The sequence below is a fragment of the Anomalospiza imberbis genome, unplaced genomic scaffold (genome assembly GCF_031753505.1).
Source record: "Anomalospiza imberbis isolate Cuckoo-Finch-1a 21T00152 unplaced genomic scaffold, ASM3175350v1 scaffold_1241, whole genome shotgun sequence".
In the NCBI taxonomy this organism is placed as follows: domain Eukaryota; kingdom Metazoa; phylum Chordata; class Aves; order Passeriformes; family Viduidae; genus Anomalospiza; species Anomalospiza imberbis.
In genome coordinates, this window is record NW_027099639.1 from 9,346 (window position 1) to 25,828 (window position 16,483).

Consider the following 16,483-nt stretch of genomic DNA (forward strand, 5'->3'; position numbering starts at 1 on the left):
GGGCGTGTCCAGGCGAGCCTGGGGGGCGTGTCCAGGTGAGTCAGGGGGCGTGTCCACGCCAAGTGGGCGTGTCCAGGTGAGTCTGGGGGCGTGTCCAGGCGAGCCTGGGGGGCGTGTCCAGGTGAGTCTGAGGGCGTGTCCATGCCAAGTGGGCGTGTCCAGGTGAGTCTGGGGGCGTGTCCACGCCAAGCGGGCGTGTCCAGGCGAGCCTGGGGGGCGTGTCCAGGTGAGTCTGGGGGCGTGTCCACGCCAAGCGGGCGTGTCCATGCCAAGTGGGCGTGTCCAGGTGAGTCTGGGGGCGTGTCCACGCCAAGCGGGCGTGTCCATGCCAAGTGGGCATGTCCAGGTGAGTCTGGGGGCGTGTCCACGCCAAGCGGGCGTGTCCAGGCGAGCCTGGGGGGGCGTGGCTACACCCTGGGCAGCAGCGACCGCTGGCACCTGCGCAGGTGGGCGTGGGCCCCGCCCCGGCGCCGCCAGAGCAGGGCCGCGCCCCCCGCGGCACCGGCCAATCCCAGCAGCGCCAGCGGCGCCGCCAGCGCGCCCGGCCCCGCCCCCACGGCGATGACGATGACCTCGGTGTCCCCGCCCGGGGCGGGGCCGGCGGAGGGCGGGGCGGGCGCGGCGCAGCCCAGCCAATCGCGGAGCGCGGATTTGGGGTATCCCGGCAGGGGGCGGAGCGCGGCGTTGTCGAACTTCCAGTAGAGGTGGGAGCGGTAGAAGTAGGTGAAGGCTGCGGGGGGAACTGGTCATACTGGGAGGGACTGGGAGGGACTGGGAGGGACTGGGATGGGATTGGGAGGGGATTGGGAGGGGATTGGGAGGGACTGGGAGGGACTGGGAGGGACTGGGAGGGACTGGGATGGGATTGGGATGGGATTGGAACAAACTGGGACGAACTGGGATGGACTGGGAGGGACTGGGATGGACTGGGATGGGATTGGGATAAACTGGCATGGACTGGGATGGACTGGGATCAAACTGGGAGGGTACTGGAACAAACTGGGATGGACTGGGACAGACTGGGAGGGGATTGGGAGGGGACTGGGATGAACTGGGATGAACTGGGATGGACTGGGATGAACTGGGATGAACTGGAGTGAACTGGGAGGGACTGGGATGGACTGGGATGGACTGGGATAGACTGGGAGGGACTGGGATAAACTGGGATGGGATTGGGAGGGACTGGGATGGACTGGGATGGACTGGGATGGACTGGGATGGACTGGGATGGAACTGGGATGGACTGGGAGGGACTGGGATGGACTGGGATGAACTGGGAGGGACTGGGATGGACTGGGATGAACTGGGATCAAACTGGGATGGACTGGGATGAACTGGGATGGACTGGGAGGGACTGGGAGGGACTGGGAGTTACTGGTTCATACTGGGATGGGGTTTGGGGGTTACTGGTTCATACTGGGATGGGGTTTGGGGGTTACTGGTTCATACTGGGATGGGGTTTGGGGTTACTGGGATGAACTGGGAGTTACAAACGGGGCCGATTCCGGGGAATTCCAGGGAATTCCGGGATGAACTCGCCGGTTTTGGGGGAATTTTCGGGAATTTTGGGGTGAACTCGCGGGGATTTTGGGGAATTTTTGGGTGAATTCATGGATTTTTGGGGAATTTTCGGGAATTTTGGGGTGAAATCGCGGATTTTGGGGAATTTTCGGGAAATTTGGGGGGAATGTGCGGGTTTTTGGGGAATTTTTGGGTGAATTCATGGATTTTTGGGGAATTTCGGGGTGAACTCGCAGGGATTTTGGGGAATTTTTGGGTGAATTCATGGATTTTTGGGGAATTTTCAGGAAATTTGGGGTGAACTCGCGGGGATTTTGGGGAATTTTTGGGGAACTTTCAGGAATCTTGGGGGGGAACCCGGGGGTTTCTGGGGATTTTTCGGGGCGCGCTCGCGGGTTTTCGGGGGATTTTTGGGTGAATTCTTGGATTTTTGGGGAATTTTCGGGAATTTTGGGGTGAACGCGCAGGGATTTTGGGGAATTTTGGGGTGAATTCGAGGATTTTGGGGAATTTCGGGGAATTTTAGGGTGAACTCAGGGATTTTGGGGAATTTTTGGGTGAATTCATGGATTTTTGGGGAATTTTCGGGAAATTTGGGGTGAACTCGTGGGTTTTTGGGGAATTTTTGGGTGAATTCATGGATTTTTGGGGAATTTCGGGGAATTTTGGGGTGAACTCGCAGGGATTTTGGGGAATTTTTGGGTGAATTCATGGATTTTTGGGGAATTTTCGGGAAGTTTGGGGTTAACTCGTGGGTTTCTGGGGAATTTTTGGGTGAATTCATGGATTTTTGGGGAATTTTCTGGAATTTTGGGGTGAAATAGCGGATTTTGGGGAATTTTCGGGGAATTTTGGGGTGAACTCACAGGGATTTTGGGGAATTTTGGGGTGAATTCGCAGATTTTGGGGAATTTCGGGGAATTTTAGGGTGAACTCAGGGATTTTGGGGAATTTTTGGGTGAATTCATGGATTTTTGGGGAATTTCGGGGAAATTTGGGGTGAACTCGCGGGGATTTTGGGGAATTTTGGGGTGAATTCATGGATTTTTGGGGAATTTTCGTGAATTTTGGGGTGAACGTGCGGGTTTTTGGGGAATTTTTGTGTGAATTCATGGATTTTTGGGGAATTTTCGGGAATTTTGGGGTGAACGTCCAGGTTTTTGGGGAATTTTCGGGTGAATTCTTGGGGAACTTTCAGGAATTTCGGGGGGGAACCCGGGGGTTTCTGGGGGGATTTTTCGGGGCGCGCTCGCGGGTTTTCGGGGGATTTTCGGGAATTCCGGGGAGGTTCCGGGGTGGGCTTGCGGGATTTTTGGGGGTCTCACCCTCGTCGGGGCCCATGAAGGCTCCGCGGGGGCCCGGGGGGACCCCCCAGACCTCGATGCTCTTGGGGTACTCGGGGTCCACGGCCCCCAGGGCCTCGTTGAAGCGGTAATACCTGGGGGGATTTGGGGAAAATTCCGGGGTTTTTGGGGGGAATTTGGGGGGATTTGGGGAAAATTCCGGGGTTTTTGGGGGGAATTTGGGGGGATTTGGGGAAAATTCCGGGGTTTTTGGGGGGAATTGAGGGGGTTTCGGGAAAATTCGGGGTTTTTGGGGGGGATTTTGGGGGATTTTGGGAAAATTCCGGGGTTTTTGGGGGGGGATATGGGGGATTTCGGGAAAATTCCGGGGGTTTTGGGGAGGATTTTGGGGGATTTGGGGAAAATTCCGGGGTTTTTGGGGAGGATTTTGGGGGATTTCAGGAAAATTCTGGGGGTTTTGGGGGGGATTTTGGGGGATTTCGGGAAAATTCCGGTGTTTTTGGGGGGAATCTGGGGGGTTTGGGGAAAATTCCGGGGTTTTTGGGGGGAATTTGGGGGATTTTGGGAAAATTCCGGGGTTTTGGGGGGGGATTTTGAGGGATTTCGGGAAAATTGCGGGGGTTTTGGGGGGAATTTGGGGGATTTCGGGAAAATTCCAGGGTTTTTGGGGGGGAATTTGGGGGGTTTGGGGAAAATTCGGGGTTTTTGGGGGGAATTTGGGGGATTTCAGGAAAATTCAGGGGTTTTGGGGAGGATTTTGGGAAAATTCCGAGGTTTTTGGGGAGTATTTTGGGGGATTTGGGGAAAATTCCGGGGTTTTGGGGAGGATTTTGGGAAAATTCCGAGGTTTTTGGGGAGGATTTTGGGGGATTTCGGGAAAATTCCGGGGGTTTTGGGGAGGATTCTGGGGGATTTGGGGAAAATTGGGGGGTTTTGGGGAGGATTTTGGGGGATTTCAGGAAAATTCCAAGGTTTTTGGGGAGGATTTTGGGGGATTTCAGGAAAATTCCGGGGTTTTGAGGAAGATTTTGGGGGATTTGGGGAAAATTCGGGGTTTTTGGGGGGGATTTTGGGGGATTTCGGGAAAATTCCGGGGGTTTTGGGGGGAATTTGGGGGATTTGGGGAAAATTCCGGTGTTTTTGGGGGGAATTTGGGGGATTTCAGTAAAATTCCGAGGGTTTTGGGGAGGATTTTGGGGGATTTCGGGAAAATTCCGGGGTTTTTGGGGGAAGAGTTTGGGGGCTTTTGGGACAATTCTGGGGGATTTTGGGGGATTTTGGGGAAATCTGGGGGGAATTTGGGGGGTTTTGGGTGGAATTTGGCGGGTATTTGGAAAATCGGGAGGGAATTAGGGGCGTTTTGGTAAAATTTGGGGGATTTTTGGGAAATCTGGGGGGAATTTGGGGCGTTTTGGGTGGAATTTGGGGGGTATTTGGGGAAATCTGGGGGGAATTTGGGCCTTTTTGTAACATTTGGGGGGTTTTGGGAGGAATTTGGGGGATTTTGGGGAAATCTGGGGGGAAATTGGGGGGATTTTGGGGGAATTTGAGGGGTTTTGGGAAGGTTTTTGGAGATTTTGGGGGGATTTTGGGGGAAATTGGGGGAATTTTGGAGGGGATTTTGGCGGATTTGGGAGGAATTTGGGGGAAATCTGAGGGGATTTGGGGGATTTTGGTAAAATTTGGGGATACTTTGGGGGTTTAGGGGGAATATGGGGGGAATTGAGAGGATTTTGGGGCATTTTTGATGAATTTTGGGGGATTTTGGGGCAATTTGGGCAAACATTTGGGGAAATTGGGGGGAAGTTGGGGGAAATTTAGGGAATTTTTGCAAAATGGGTGGGATTTTGGGGGAATTTGGGGGATTTTGGGGGAATTTGGAAAAACTGCGTTTTTTGGGGGGGATTTTGGAAGAAAATTTGGGAAAAATTTGGGGGGAATTGGGGAATTTGAGGGAGATTTTGGGGGGAATTTTGGGAAAATTGGGGGGATTTAGGGAGGGTTTGGGCGGATTTTGGCCGATTTTGAGAAGAATTTGGGAATTTGAAGGGGATTTTGGTAAAATTTGGGGAAATTTGGGGGATGTGAAGGGGATTTTGAGGTTTCTGGGAGGATTTTGGGGTTTTGAGTGAAATGTAGTGGGAAATTTGGGGGATTTTGGTAAAATTTGGGGGATTTTGGGGGGGATTTGGGGAAACTGGGGATTTTTGGTGAAATTTGGGAATTTGAGGGGAATTTGGGGGGAATTTCAGGAACTTTGGTGAATTTGGAGGGGATTTTTAGGGGATTTTTAAGGGATTTTGGGGGAGATTTTTGGAGAATTTGGGGGAGGGGGGGGAGATTTGGGAATTTGAGGGGGATTTTGGTGAAATCTGGGGAGAATTTGGGAGATTTTGGGGGTCCTGAAAGGTTGAAGGAAGGTCCAGAAAGGTCCCAAAAGAAAGGTCCTGGAAGGTGCAGAAAGAGCGGAAAAAGAACACAGAGAGGTCCTGGAAGATGCATAAAAAAGCCCCGAAAATGCCAGAAAAAAAATCCCCAAAAATTCCCAGAAGGTCCCGGAAGGTGCGGAGAAGGTTCCGGAAGGTCCCGGAAGGCGCAGAAAGGTCCTGGAAGGCGCAGAAAGAGCGGAAAAAAGAACACAGAGAGGTCCTGGAAGATGCATAAAAAAGCCCCGAAAATGCCAGAAAAAAATCCCCAAAATTCCCAGAAGGTCCTGGAAGGTGCGGAGAAGGTTCCGGAAGGTCCCGGAAGGCGCAGAAAGGTCCTGGAAGGTGCAGAAAGGTCCCGGAAAGTGCAGAAAGGTCCCGGAAGGCGCAGAAAGGTCCTGGAAGGTGCAGAAAGAGCGGAAAAAGAACGCAGACAGGTCCTGGAAGATGCATAAAAAAGCCCCGAAAATGCCAGAAAAAAAATCCCCAAAATTCCCAGAAGGTCCCGGAAGGTGTGGAGAAGGTTCCGGAAGGTCCCGGAAGGCCCGGAGAAGGTTCCGGAAGGTCCCGGAAGGCGCAGAAAGGTCCTGGAAGGCGCTGAAAGGTCCTGGAAGGTGAAGAAAGAGCGGAAAAAAGAACGCAGAAAGGTCCTGGAAGATGCATAAAAAAGCCCCGAAAATGCCAGAAAAAAATCCCCAAAATTCCCAGAAGGTCCCGGAAGGTTCTGGAAGGTCCCGGAAGGTCCCGGAAGGTTACGGAAGGTCCTGGAAGGCGCAGAAAGGTCCTGGAAGGTGCAGAAAGAGCGGAAAAAGAACGCAGAGAGGTCCTGGAAGATGCAGAAAAAAGCCCCGAAAATGCCAGAAAAAAATCCCCAAAAATTCCCAGAAGGTCCCGGAAGGTGCGGAGAAGGTTCCGGAAGGTCCCGGAAGGTTCCGGAAGGTCCCAGAAGGCGCAGAAAGGTCCTGGAAGGTGAAGAAAGAGCGGAAAAAGAACGCAGAGAGGTCCTGGAAGATGCATAAAAAAGCCCCGAAAATCCCAGAAAAAAATCCCCAAAATTCCCAGAAGGTCCCGGAAGGCCCGGAGAAGGTTCCGGAAGGTCCCGGAAGGCGCAGAAAGGTCCTGGAAGGTGCGGAGAAGGTTCCGGAAGGTGCAGAAAGAGCCAAAAAAGAACACAGAAAGGTCCTGGAAGATGCATAAAAAAGCCCCGAAAATCCCAGAAAAAAATCCCCAAAAATTCCCAGAAGGTCCCGGAAGGTGCGGAGAAGGTTCCGGAAGGCGCAGAAAGAGCCAAAAAAGAACACAGAAAGGTCCTGGAAGATGCATAAAAAAGCCCCGAAAATGCCAGAAAAAAATCCCCAAAATTCCCAGAAGGTCCCGGAAGGTGCGGAGAAGGTTCCGGAAGGTCCCGGAAGGCGCAGAAAGGTCCCGGAAGGTGCAGAAAGGTCCTGGAAGGCGCAGAAAGAGCGGAAAAAGACCACAGAGAGGTCCTGGAAGATGCATAAAAAAGCCCCAAAAATGCCAGAAAAAAATCCCCAAAATTCCCACAAAAAAATCCCCAAAAATTCCCAGAAGGTCCCGGAAGGGTCCGGAAGGTCCCGGAAGGTGCAGAAAGGTCCTGGAAGGTGCAGAAAGAGCGGAAAAAGAACGCAGAGAGGTCCTGGAAGATGCATAAAAAAGCCCCGAAAATGCCAGAAAAAAATCCCCAAAATTCCCAGAAGGTCCCGGAAGGTGCGGAGAAGGTTCCGGAAGGTCCCGGAAGGTACGGAGAAGGTTCCGGAAGGCGCAGAAAGTTCCTGGAAGGTGAAGAAAGAGCGGAAAAAAGAACGCAGAAAGGTCCTGGAAGATGCAGAAAAAAGTCCCGAAAATGCCAGAAAAAAATCCCCAAAATTCCCAGAAGGTCCCGGAAGGTGCGGAGAAGGTTCCGGAAGGTCCCGGAAGGCGCAGAAAGGTCCTGGAAGGTGCAGAAAGTGAGGAAAAAGAACGCAGAGAGGTCCTGGAAGATGCATAAAAAGCCCCGAAAATGCCAGAAAAAAATCCCCAAAATTCCCAGAAGGTCCCGGAAGGTGCGGAGAAGGTTCCGGAAGGTCCCGGAAGGCGCCGGGGACGCACTTGTCCCCCCGGAAGAGGTAGGTGTGGCCGCTGGGCAGCCAGAGCAGCGCGGCGTCCAGGCGGTCGCTCGGGACGCCGCGGCCGAGCTCGGCCAGCGGCCGGGGGTAGCCGGGGGCCAGGACGCCCTCGTCGAACACCCAGTGCCGGGAGCCTGGAACGGGGCGAAAACGGCCAAAATCGGGCAAAAAATACCAAAAAAAACCCCAATAAATCCAATTAAATCCCAATAAATCCAATTAAATCCCAAAAAATCCCAATTAAATCCCAATAAAACCCAAGAAAACCCAGTTAAACCCCAATAAAACCCCAATAAAACCCCAATAAATCCCAATAAAATCCAATAAAATCCCAATAAATCCCAATAAAACCCCAATAAAACCCCCATAAATCCCAATAAAACCCCAATAAATCCCAATAAAACCCAATAAAACCCAGTTAAACCCCAATAAAACCCCAATAAAACCCCAATAAAACCCCAATAAATCCCAATAAAACCCAATAAATCCAATTAAATCCCAATAAAACCCAATAAATCCAATTAAATCCCAATAAAACCCAATTAAATCCCAATAAAACCCAATAAAATCCAATTAAACCCCAATAAAACCCCAATAAATCCCAATAAAACCCCAATAAATCCCAATAAAATCCAATTAAATCCCAATAAAATCCCAATAAAATTCCGGAATTTTCCCCAAAAACCTTTGAAGAAGACGAATTTTCCGTCGCTGCGCTCGTATCCCAATTAAACCCCAATAAATCCAATTAAATCCCAATAAAAACCAATAAATCCCAATTAAACCCAATTAAATCCCAATCAAACCCAATAAATCCAATTAAATCCCGATTAAATCCCAATAAAACCCAATTAAATCCCAATCAAACCCAATAAATCCAATTAAACTCCAATAAATCCCAATAAAACCCAATTAAATCCCAATCAAACCCAATAAATCCAATCAAATCCCAATAAAACCCAAAAAAACCCAATTAAATCCCAATTAAACTCAAAAAAATCCCAATAAATCCCAATTAAACCAAATAAATCCAATTAAACTCCAATAAATCCCAATAAAACCCCAATAAAATCCAATAAAACCCCAATAAGATCCAATAAAACCCCAATAAAACCCCAATAAAACCCAATAAAACCCCAATAAATCCCAATAAAATCCAATAAAATCCCAATAAAAGCCCAATAAAATTCCGGAATTTTCCCCAAAAACCTTTGAAGAAGACGAATTTTCCGTCGCTGCGCTCGTAGGCGGCGTCGATGCTCGGGGGGAGCCCGGCCCAGAAGTGGCCGATGGGCAACGGGTAGCCGGGCATGAGGCGGCCGCCGCGGAGCCGCCAGAACCAGCGCTCCTGGGGGAGACGGGAGTTAAAACGGGGGAAAAAACGGGGAAAACGGGAAAAAAACGGGGAAAAAATGGGAAATAAATGGGGGAAAATGGGAAATAAATGGAGAAAAAATGGGGAAAATGGGGAAAAAATGGGAAAAAATGGGGAAAAAACGGGCACCGCGGAGCCGCCAGAACCAGCGCTCCTGGGGGAGACGGGAGTTAAAACGGGGGAAAAAACGGGGGAAAACGGGAAAAAAACGGGGAAAAATGGGGAAAAAACAGGAGAAAATGGGGGGAAAAATGGGGAAAAAAATGGGGGAAAAACAGGGGAAAAAATGGGAAAAAATGGGGAAAAAACGGGCGCCCGCGGAGCCGCCAGAACCAGCGCTCCTGGGGAAACGGGAGTTAAAACGGGGGAAAAAACGGGAAAAACGGGAAAAAAACGGGAAAAACGGGGAAAAACGGGAGAAAATGGGAAATAAATGGGGAAAAATGGGGAAAATGGGGAAAAAACGGGGAAAAAATGGGAAAAAATGGGGAAAAAAATGGGCACCGCGGAGCCGCCAGAACCAGCGCTCCTGGGGGAGACGGGAGTTAAAACGGGGGGAAAACGGGAAAAAAACGGGAAAAACGGGGAAAATGGGGAAAAAATGGGAGAAAATGGGAAAAAATGGGGAAAAAATGGGAAAAAATGGGGGAAAAATGGGCACCGCGGAGCCGCCAGAACCAGCGCTCCTGGGGGAGACGGGAGTTAAAATGGGGGAAAAAACGGGAAAGAAACGGGAAAAAACGGGGAAAATGGGGAAAAAATGGGAGAAAATGGGAAAAAATGGGGAAAAAATGGGAAAAAATGGGGGAAAAATGGGCACCGCGGAGCCGCCAGAACCAGCGCTCCTGGGGGAGACGGGAGTTAAAATGGGGGAAAAAACGGGAAGAAACGGGAAAAACGGGGAAAATGGGGAAAAAATGGGAGAAAATGGGAAAAAATGGGGAAAAAATGGGAAAAAATGGGGGAAAAATGGGCACCGCGGAGCCGCCAGAACCAGCGCTCCGGGGGAGACGGGAGTTAAAACGGGGGAAAAAACGGGAAGAAAACGGGAAAAACGGGGAAAATGGGGAAAAAATGGGGAAAATGGGGAAAAAACGGGGAAAAATGGGGAAAAAAAACGGGAAAAATGGGGAAAAAAAATGGGGAAAAATGGGGAAAAATGGGGGAAAAACAGGGGAAAATAGGGGGAAATGGGAAAAATGGAAAAATGGGAAAAATGGGGAATAATGGGAATAATGGGAAAAATGGGAAAAATGGGGAAAAAATGGGGAAAAATGGGGGAAAATGGGGAAAAAACCAGGGAAAAATGGGGGAAAAAATGGGGAAAAACGGGAAAAAAACGGGAGGAAAATGGGGAAAAAAACGGGAAATAAATAGGGAAAATGGGAAAAAATGGGGAAAAAGTGGGAAAAAATGGGGAAAAAAACGGGCACCGCGGAGCCGCCAGAACCAGTGCTCCTGGGGGAGACGGGAGTTTAAAACGGGGGAAAAACGGGAAAAAAACGGGAAAAAATGGGGAAAATGGGGAAAAAAAACGGGAGAAAATGGGGAAAAAATGGGGAAAATGGGGAAAAAATGGGAAAAAACGGGAAAAAAATGGGGAAAAAACGGGCACCGCGGAGCCACCAGAACCAGCGCTCCTGGGGGAGACGGGAGTTAAAACGGGGGAAAAAAACGGGAAAAAACGGGAAAAAAACGGGGAAAATGGGGAAAAAAAGGGGAAATAAATAGGGAAAATGGGGAAAAAATGGGAAAAAAATGGGGAAAAAATGGGGAAAAAATGGGGAAAAAATGGGGAAAAAATGGGGAAAAAGTGGGAAAAAATGGGGAAAAAACGGGGCACCGCGGAGCCGCCAGAACCAGCGCTCCTGGGGGAGACGGGAGTTAAAACGGGGGAAAAAACGGGGAAAATGGGGAAAAAACGGGGAAAAATGGGGAAAAAAAACGGGGAAAAACGGGGAAAAAAATGGGGAAAAATGGGGGAAAAATGGGGAAAAATGGGGGAAAAACAGGGGAAAATAGGGGGAAATGGGAAAAATGGAAAAATGGGAAAAATGGGGAAAAATGGGAAAAAATGGGGAAAATGGGGAAAAAATGGGGAAAAACGGGGAAAAAAAATAGGGGGAAAAATGGGGAAAAAATGGGGAAAAAATCGGGCGCCGCGGAGCCGCCAGAACCAGCGCTCCTGGGGGAGACGGGAGTTAAAATGGGGGAAAAAAACGGGAAAAAACGGGAAAAACGGGAAAAACACCTAAATTATTCCAGAAAATTCCCAAAAATTCCCCAAAAAATCCCAAAATCTTTTGGGAAAACTCCCAAAAATCCCCTCCACCAAACAACCCCAGCAAGGTCCTGGAAGGTCACCCAAAAAAAAAAACCAAAAATGCAAAAAAAACCCCCCAAAAAACCCAAAAAAACACCAAAAATTCCCAAAAAATTCCCAAATTATTCCAGAAAATTCCCAAAAATTCCCAAAAATCCCCAAAAATCCCCAAAGATTCCCAAAAAAATCCCTAAAAATTCCCAATAAATTTTCAGTTCTTTTCCTAAAGCGACGCCAAGCAAGGTCCTGGAAGGTCACCCAAAAAAAACCCCAAAAATGCAAAAAAAAACCCCAAAAAACCCTAAAAAATCCCAAAAAAAACCCCAAAAAACCCAAAAAAATCCCCCAAAAAAACCCCAAAATTCCCCAAAATTCCCCAAAATTCCCAAAAAAATCCCAAAATCTTTTGGGAAAACTCCCAAAAATACCATCCACCAAACAACCCCAGCAAGGTCCTGGAAGGTCACCCAAAAAAAACCCCAAAAATGCAAAAAAAAACCCCAAAAAACCCCAAAAAACCACCAAAAATTCCCAAAAAATTCCCAAATTATTCCAGAAAATTCCCAAAGATTCCCAAAAATTCCCAAAGATTCCCAAAAAATCCCAAAAAATTCCCAATAAATTTTCAGTTCTTTTCCTAATGCGAGTCCTAGCAAGGTCCTGGAAGGTCACCCAAAAAAAACCCCAAAAATGCAAAAAAAACCCAAAAAGACCCAAAAAAAATCCCAAAAAACCCACGAAAATTCCCAAAAATTCCCCAAAAATTCCCAAAAAATTCCCCAAAAATTCCCAACAAATTTTCAGTTCTTTTCCTAAAGCGACGCCAAGCAAGGTCCTGGAAGGTCACCCAAAAAAAACCCCAAAAATGCAAAAAAAACCCAAAAAAACCCCAAAAAATCCCAAAAAAAACACGAAAATTCCCAAAAAATTCCCAAATTATTCCAGAAAATTCCCTAAGATTCCCCAAAAATCCCCTAAAAATTCCCAACAAATTTTCAGTTCTTTTCCTAATGCGAGTCCTAGCAAGGTCCTGGAAGGTCACAAAAAAACCCCAAAAAAATCACCAAAAATTCCCCAAAAAACCAAAAAAATCCCAAAATAAACCCCCAAAATTCCCAAAAATTCCCAAAAAATCCCAAAAACTTTTGGGAAAACTCCAAAAATCCCCTCCACCAAACCACCCCAGCAAGGTCCTGGAAGGTCACCCAAAAAAACCCCAAAAATGCAAAAAAAAAACCCCAAAAAAAACCCCAAAAAATCCCAAAAAATTCCCTAATTATTCCAGAAAATTCCCAAAGATTCCCAAAAATCCCCAAAAATTCCCAAAGATTCCCAAAAAATCCCTAAAAAATTCCCAACAAATTTTCAGTTCTTTTCCTAAAGCGAGCCCTAGCAAGGTCCTGGAAGGTCACAAAAAAACCCCCAAAAAATCACCAAAAATTCCCCAAAAAAAATCCCAAAAAAATCCCAAAATTCCCCAAAAATTCCCAAAAATTCCCGGAACCGCCGGAATTCGCACCTTGAAGACGAACATCTCCCCCCGGAGCATGGCCACGGTGTCGAAGTCGCCGTCGCAGATCCGGGGGCCGTAGGGGGGGCCCGGGGGGGGGAGGGGCGGTGCCCGCGGGGTGGGGGAGGGGCGGGGGGAGGGGCCGGAGGCGGAGCCTGCGGAGAAATTCCCAAAAAAATGCAAATGGGCGGCGATTCGGGGGAGAATTCGGGAATTTGGGGGGGAATTTGGGATTTTGGGGGGAGTTTTGGGGGGATTTGGGGAAAGATTCGGGGATTTGGGAATTTTGGGGGGAATTTTGGGAAAGATTTGGGAATTTTGGGGGGGATTTTGGGAAAGATTTGGGAATTTTGGGGGGGATTTTGGAAAGATTTGGGAATTTTGGGGGGAATTCTGGGGGAAATGTGGGATTTTGGGGGGAATTTTGGGGGGAATTTTTGGGGGAATTTGGGGAAAGATTTAGGAATTTGGGAATTTTGGGGGAATTTTGGGGGAATTTGGGGGAATTTTGGGGGAATTTGGGGAAAGATTCGGGGATTTGGGAATTTTGGGGGGAATTTTGGGGGGAATTTTGGGAAAGATTTGGGAATTTGGGAATTTTGGGGGGAATTTTGGGGGGAATTTGGGGAAAGGTTTGGGAATTTGGGAACTTTGGGGGAATTTTTGGGGTGAAATGGGGAAAGATTTGGGGATTTGGGAATTTTGGGGGGAATTTTGGGAAAGATTTGGGAATTTTGGGGGAATTTTGGGGGTAATGTGGGATTTTGGGGGGAATTTGGGAATTTTGGGGGAAATGTGGGATTTTGGGGGGAATTTTGGGGGAATTTTGGGGGGATTTGGGGAAAGATTCAGGAATTTGGGAATTTTGGGGGGAATTTTGGGGGAATTTTGGGGGGATTTGGGGAAAGATTCGGGGATTTGGGAATTTTGGGGGGAATTTGGGGAAAGATTCAGGAATTTGGGAATTTTGGAGGGATTTTGGGGGGAATTTGGGGAAATATTTGGAATTTTGGGGGGAATTCTGGGGGAAATGTGGGATTTTGGAGGGGAAATTGGGAATTTTGGGGGAATTTGGGGAATTTTGGGAAATTTTGGGTGAAGTTTTGGAAAAAACTTGGGAATTTGGGGGGAATTTGGGAATTTTGGGGGAAATTTGGGGGAAATTTGGGGGGAAATAGGCGTTTTGGGGGAATTTTGGGAGAAAATATTTGGGATTTTGGGGAAAATATTTGGGATTGTGGGGGAATTTTGGGGGAAATTTGGGGAAAATTTGGGAATTTTGGGGGAATGTGAAGGAAAATTTGAGGGATTTTGGTGAAAAATTGGGATTTTGGGGAAATTTTGGGGGGAAATTTGGGGATTTGGGGAAAAATTTGGGATTTTGGGGGAATTTTGTGGGGAAATTCTTGGGGGAAATTGGGGGAATTTTGCCAGTTTTGCCAATTTCTCCCAAATTTTGCCAATTTCTCCCCAGTTTTGCCGATTTCGCCCCAATTTTGCCGATTTCTCCCCAGTTTTGCCGATTCCTCCCCAATTTTGCCGATTTCTCCCCAGTTTTTCCGATTTCTCCCCAGTTTTGCCGATTCCTCCCCAGTTTTGCCGATTTCGCCCCGATTTGGCCGATTTCTCCCCAGATTTTCTGATTCCTCCCCAAATTTCCAATTCCTCCCCAATTTTGCCGATTTCTCCCCAGTTTTTCCGATTTCTCCCCAGTTTTGCTGATTTTTCCCCGATTTTGCCGCAATTTGGCTGATTTCACCCCAATTTTGCCGATTTCTCCCCGGACTTGCTGATTCTTCCCCGATTTTGCCGATTTTGCCGCAATTTAGCCGATTTCTCCCCAGATTTTCCGATTCCTCCCCAGTTTTGCCGATTTCGCCCCGATTTGGCCGATTTCTCCCCAGATTTTCAGATTTCTCCCCAGTTTGCCGATTTCTCCCCGGATTTGCCGATTTTGCCGCAATTTGGCCGATTTATCCCCAGATTTTCCGATTCCTCCCCAGTTTGCCGATTCCTCCCCAATTTTGCCAATTTCTCCCCAGTTTTTCCGATTTCTCCCAATTTTGCCGATTCCTCCCCAATTTTGCCGATTCCTCCCCAATTTTGCCGATTTCTCCCCAGATTTTCCCGATTTCTCCCCAGATTTTCCGATTCCTCTCCAGTTTTGCCGATTTCTCCCCGGATTTGCCGATTCCTCCCCAGTTTTGCCGATTTCTCCCCAGTTTTTCCGATTTCTCCCCAGATTTTCCGATTTCTCCCCAATTTTGCCGATTTCTCCCCAGATTTTCAGATTCCTCCCCAATTTTGCCAATTTCTCCCCAGATTTGCCGATTTCTCCCCTGGATTTGCCGATTTCTCCCCGGATTTCCCGATTTCCCCCCAGATTTTCTGATTTCTCCCCGGATTTGCCGATTTCACCCCGATTTGGCCGATTCCTCCCCAGATTTTCTGATTCCTCCCCAATTTTGCCGATTTCTCCCTGGATTTGCCGATTTCTCCCCGAATTTGCCGATTTCTCCCCAGTTTTGCCGATTTCTCCCCGGATTTGCCGATTTCTCCCCGAATTTGCCGATTTCACCCCAATTTTGCCGATTCCTCCCCCAGTTTTGCCGATTTCTCCCCAGTTTTTTCCGATTTCTCCCCAATTTTGCCGATTTCTCCCCAGTTTTTCCGATTTCTCCCCAGATTTTCTGATTCCTCCCCAATTTTGCCGATTTCTCCCCAGATTTTCCGATTCCTCCCCAGTTTTTCCGATTTCTCCCCGGATTTGCCGATTTCTCCCCGGATTTGCCGCTTTCGCCCCGATTTGTCCCGATTTCTCCCCAGATTGCCCCAAATCCCCCCGTGCCGGGGCTGACCGTAGAGCTGCTGGATGCCGCGCCGGTCGTCGTCGGGCAGCTGGAAGTCCTCGGTGTCCATCCATTGGTAGAAGGGCGCCATGATGGCCGAGGGGTCGCTGGAATGTTCCAGGCCCAGGGCATGGCCCAGCTCGTGCACGGCCACCAGGAACAGGTCGTTACCTGCCGGCACCGGTCCGGCACAGTCAGCGGGAGGGAAGGTCAATGGAGACTCTTCAAGGTCAATGGTTGGGTCAATGGAGACCCTTCATGGTCAATGTTGGGTCATGGAAGGTCAATGGAGACCCTTCATGGTCAATGTTGGGTCAATGGAGACCCTTCATGGTCAATGTTGGGTCAATGGAGACCCTTCATGGTCAATGTTGGGTCAATGGAGACCCTTCATGGTCAATGTTGGGTCAAGGATGGTCAATGGAGACCCTTCATGGTCAATGTTGGGTCAATGGAGACCCTTCATGGTCAATGTTGGGTCAATGGAGACCCTTCATGGTCAATGTTGGGTCAATGGAGACCCTTCATGGTCAATGTTGGGTCAATGGAGACCCTTCATGGTCAATGTTGGGTCAATGGAGACCCTTCATGGTCAATGTTGGGTCAATGGAGACCCTTCATGGTCAATGTTGGGTCAATGGAGACCCTTCATGGTCAATGTTGGGTCAATGGAGACCCTTCATGGTCAATGTTGGGTCAATGGAAACCCTTCAGGGTCAATGGTTGGGTCAATGGAGACCCTTCATGGTCAAGGTTGGGTCAATGGAGACCCTTCATGGTCAATGTTGGGTCAAGGATGGTCAATGGAGACCCTTCATGGTCAATGTTGGGTCATGGAAGGTCAATGGAGACCCTTCATGGTCAATGTTGGGTCAATGGAGACCCTTCATGGTCAATGTTGGGTCAATGGAGACCCTTCATGGTCAATGTTGGGTCAATGGAGACCCTTCATGGTCAATGTTGGGTCAATGGAGACCCTTCATGGTCAATGTTGGGTCATGGAAGGTCAATGGAGACCCTTCATGGTCAATGTTGGGTCAATGGAGACC

The 16,483-nt window shown here is 48.7% G+C and overlaps 1 protein-coding gene across 1 annotated transcript; it reads right to left on the reverse strand.

Moving 5' to 3' along the window:
• Positions 1-395: 395 nt before the first annotated feature.
• LOC137465981 (matrix metalloproteinase-14-like) lies at positions 396-15,630 on the reverse strand. Its single transcript, XM_068177940.1, has 6 exons — positions 15,444-15,630; positions 12,595-12,740; positions 8,587-8,725; positions 7,361-7,511; positions 2,847-2,959; positions 396-730 (listed from the first exon to the last, which is right to left on the reverse strand). The coding sequence occupies exons 1-6, from the start codon at positions 15,523-15,525 to the stop codon at positions 408-410; spliced, it is 954 nt and encodes a 317-aa protein (XP_068034041.1). The 5' UTR covers positions 15,526-15,630; the 3' UTR covers positions 396-407.
• Between the last annotated feature and the right edge of the window lie 853 nt (positions 15,631-16,483).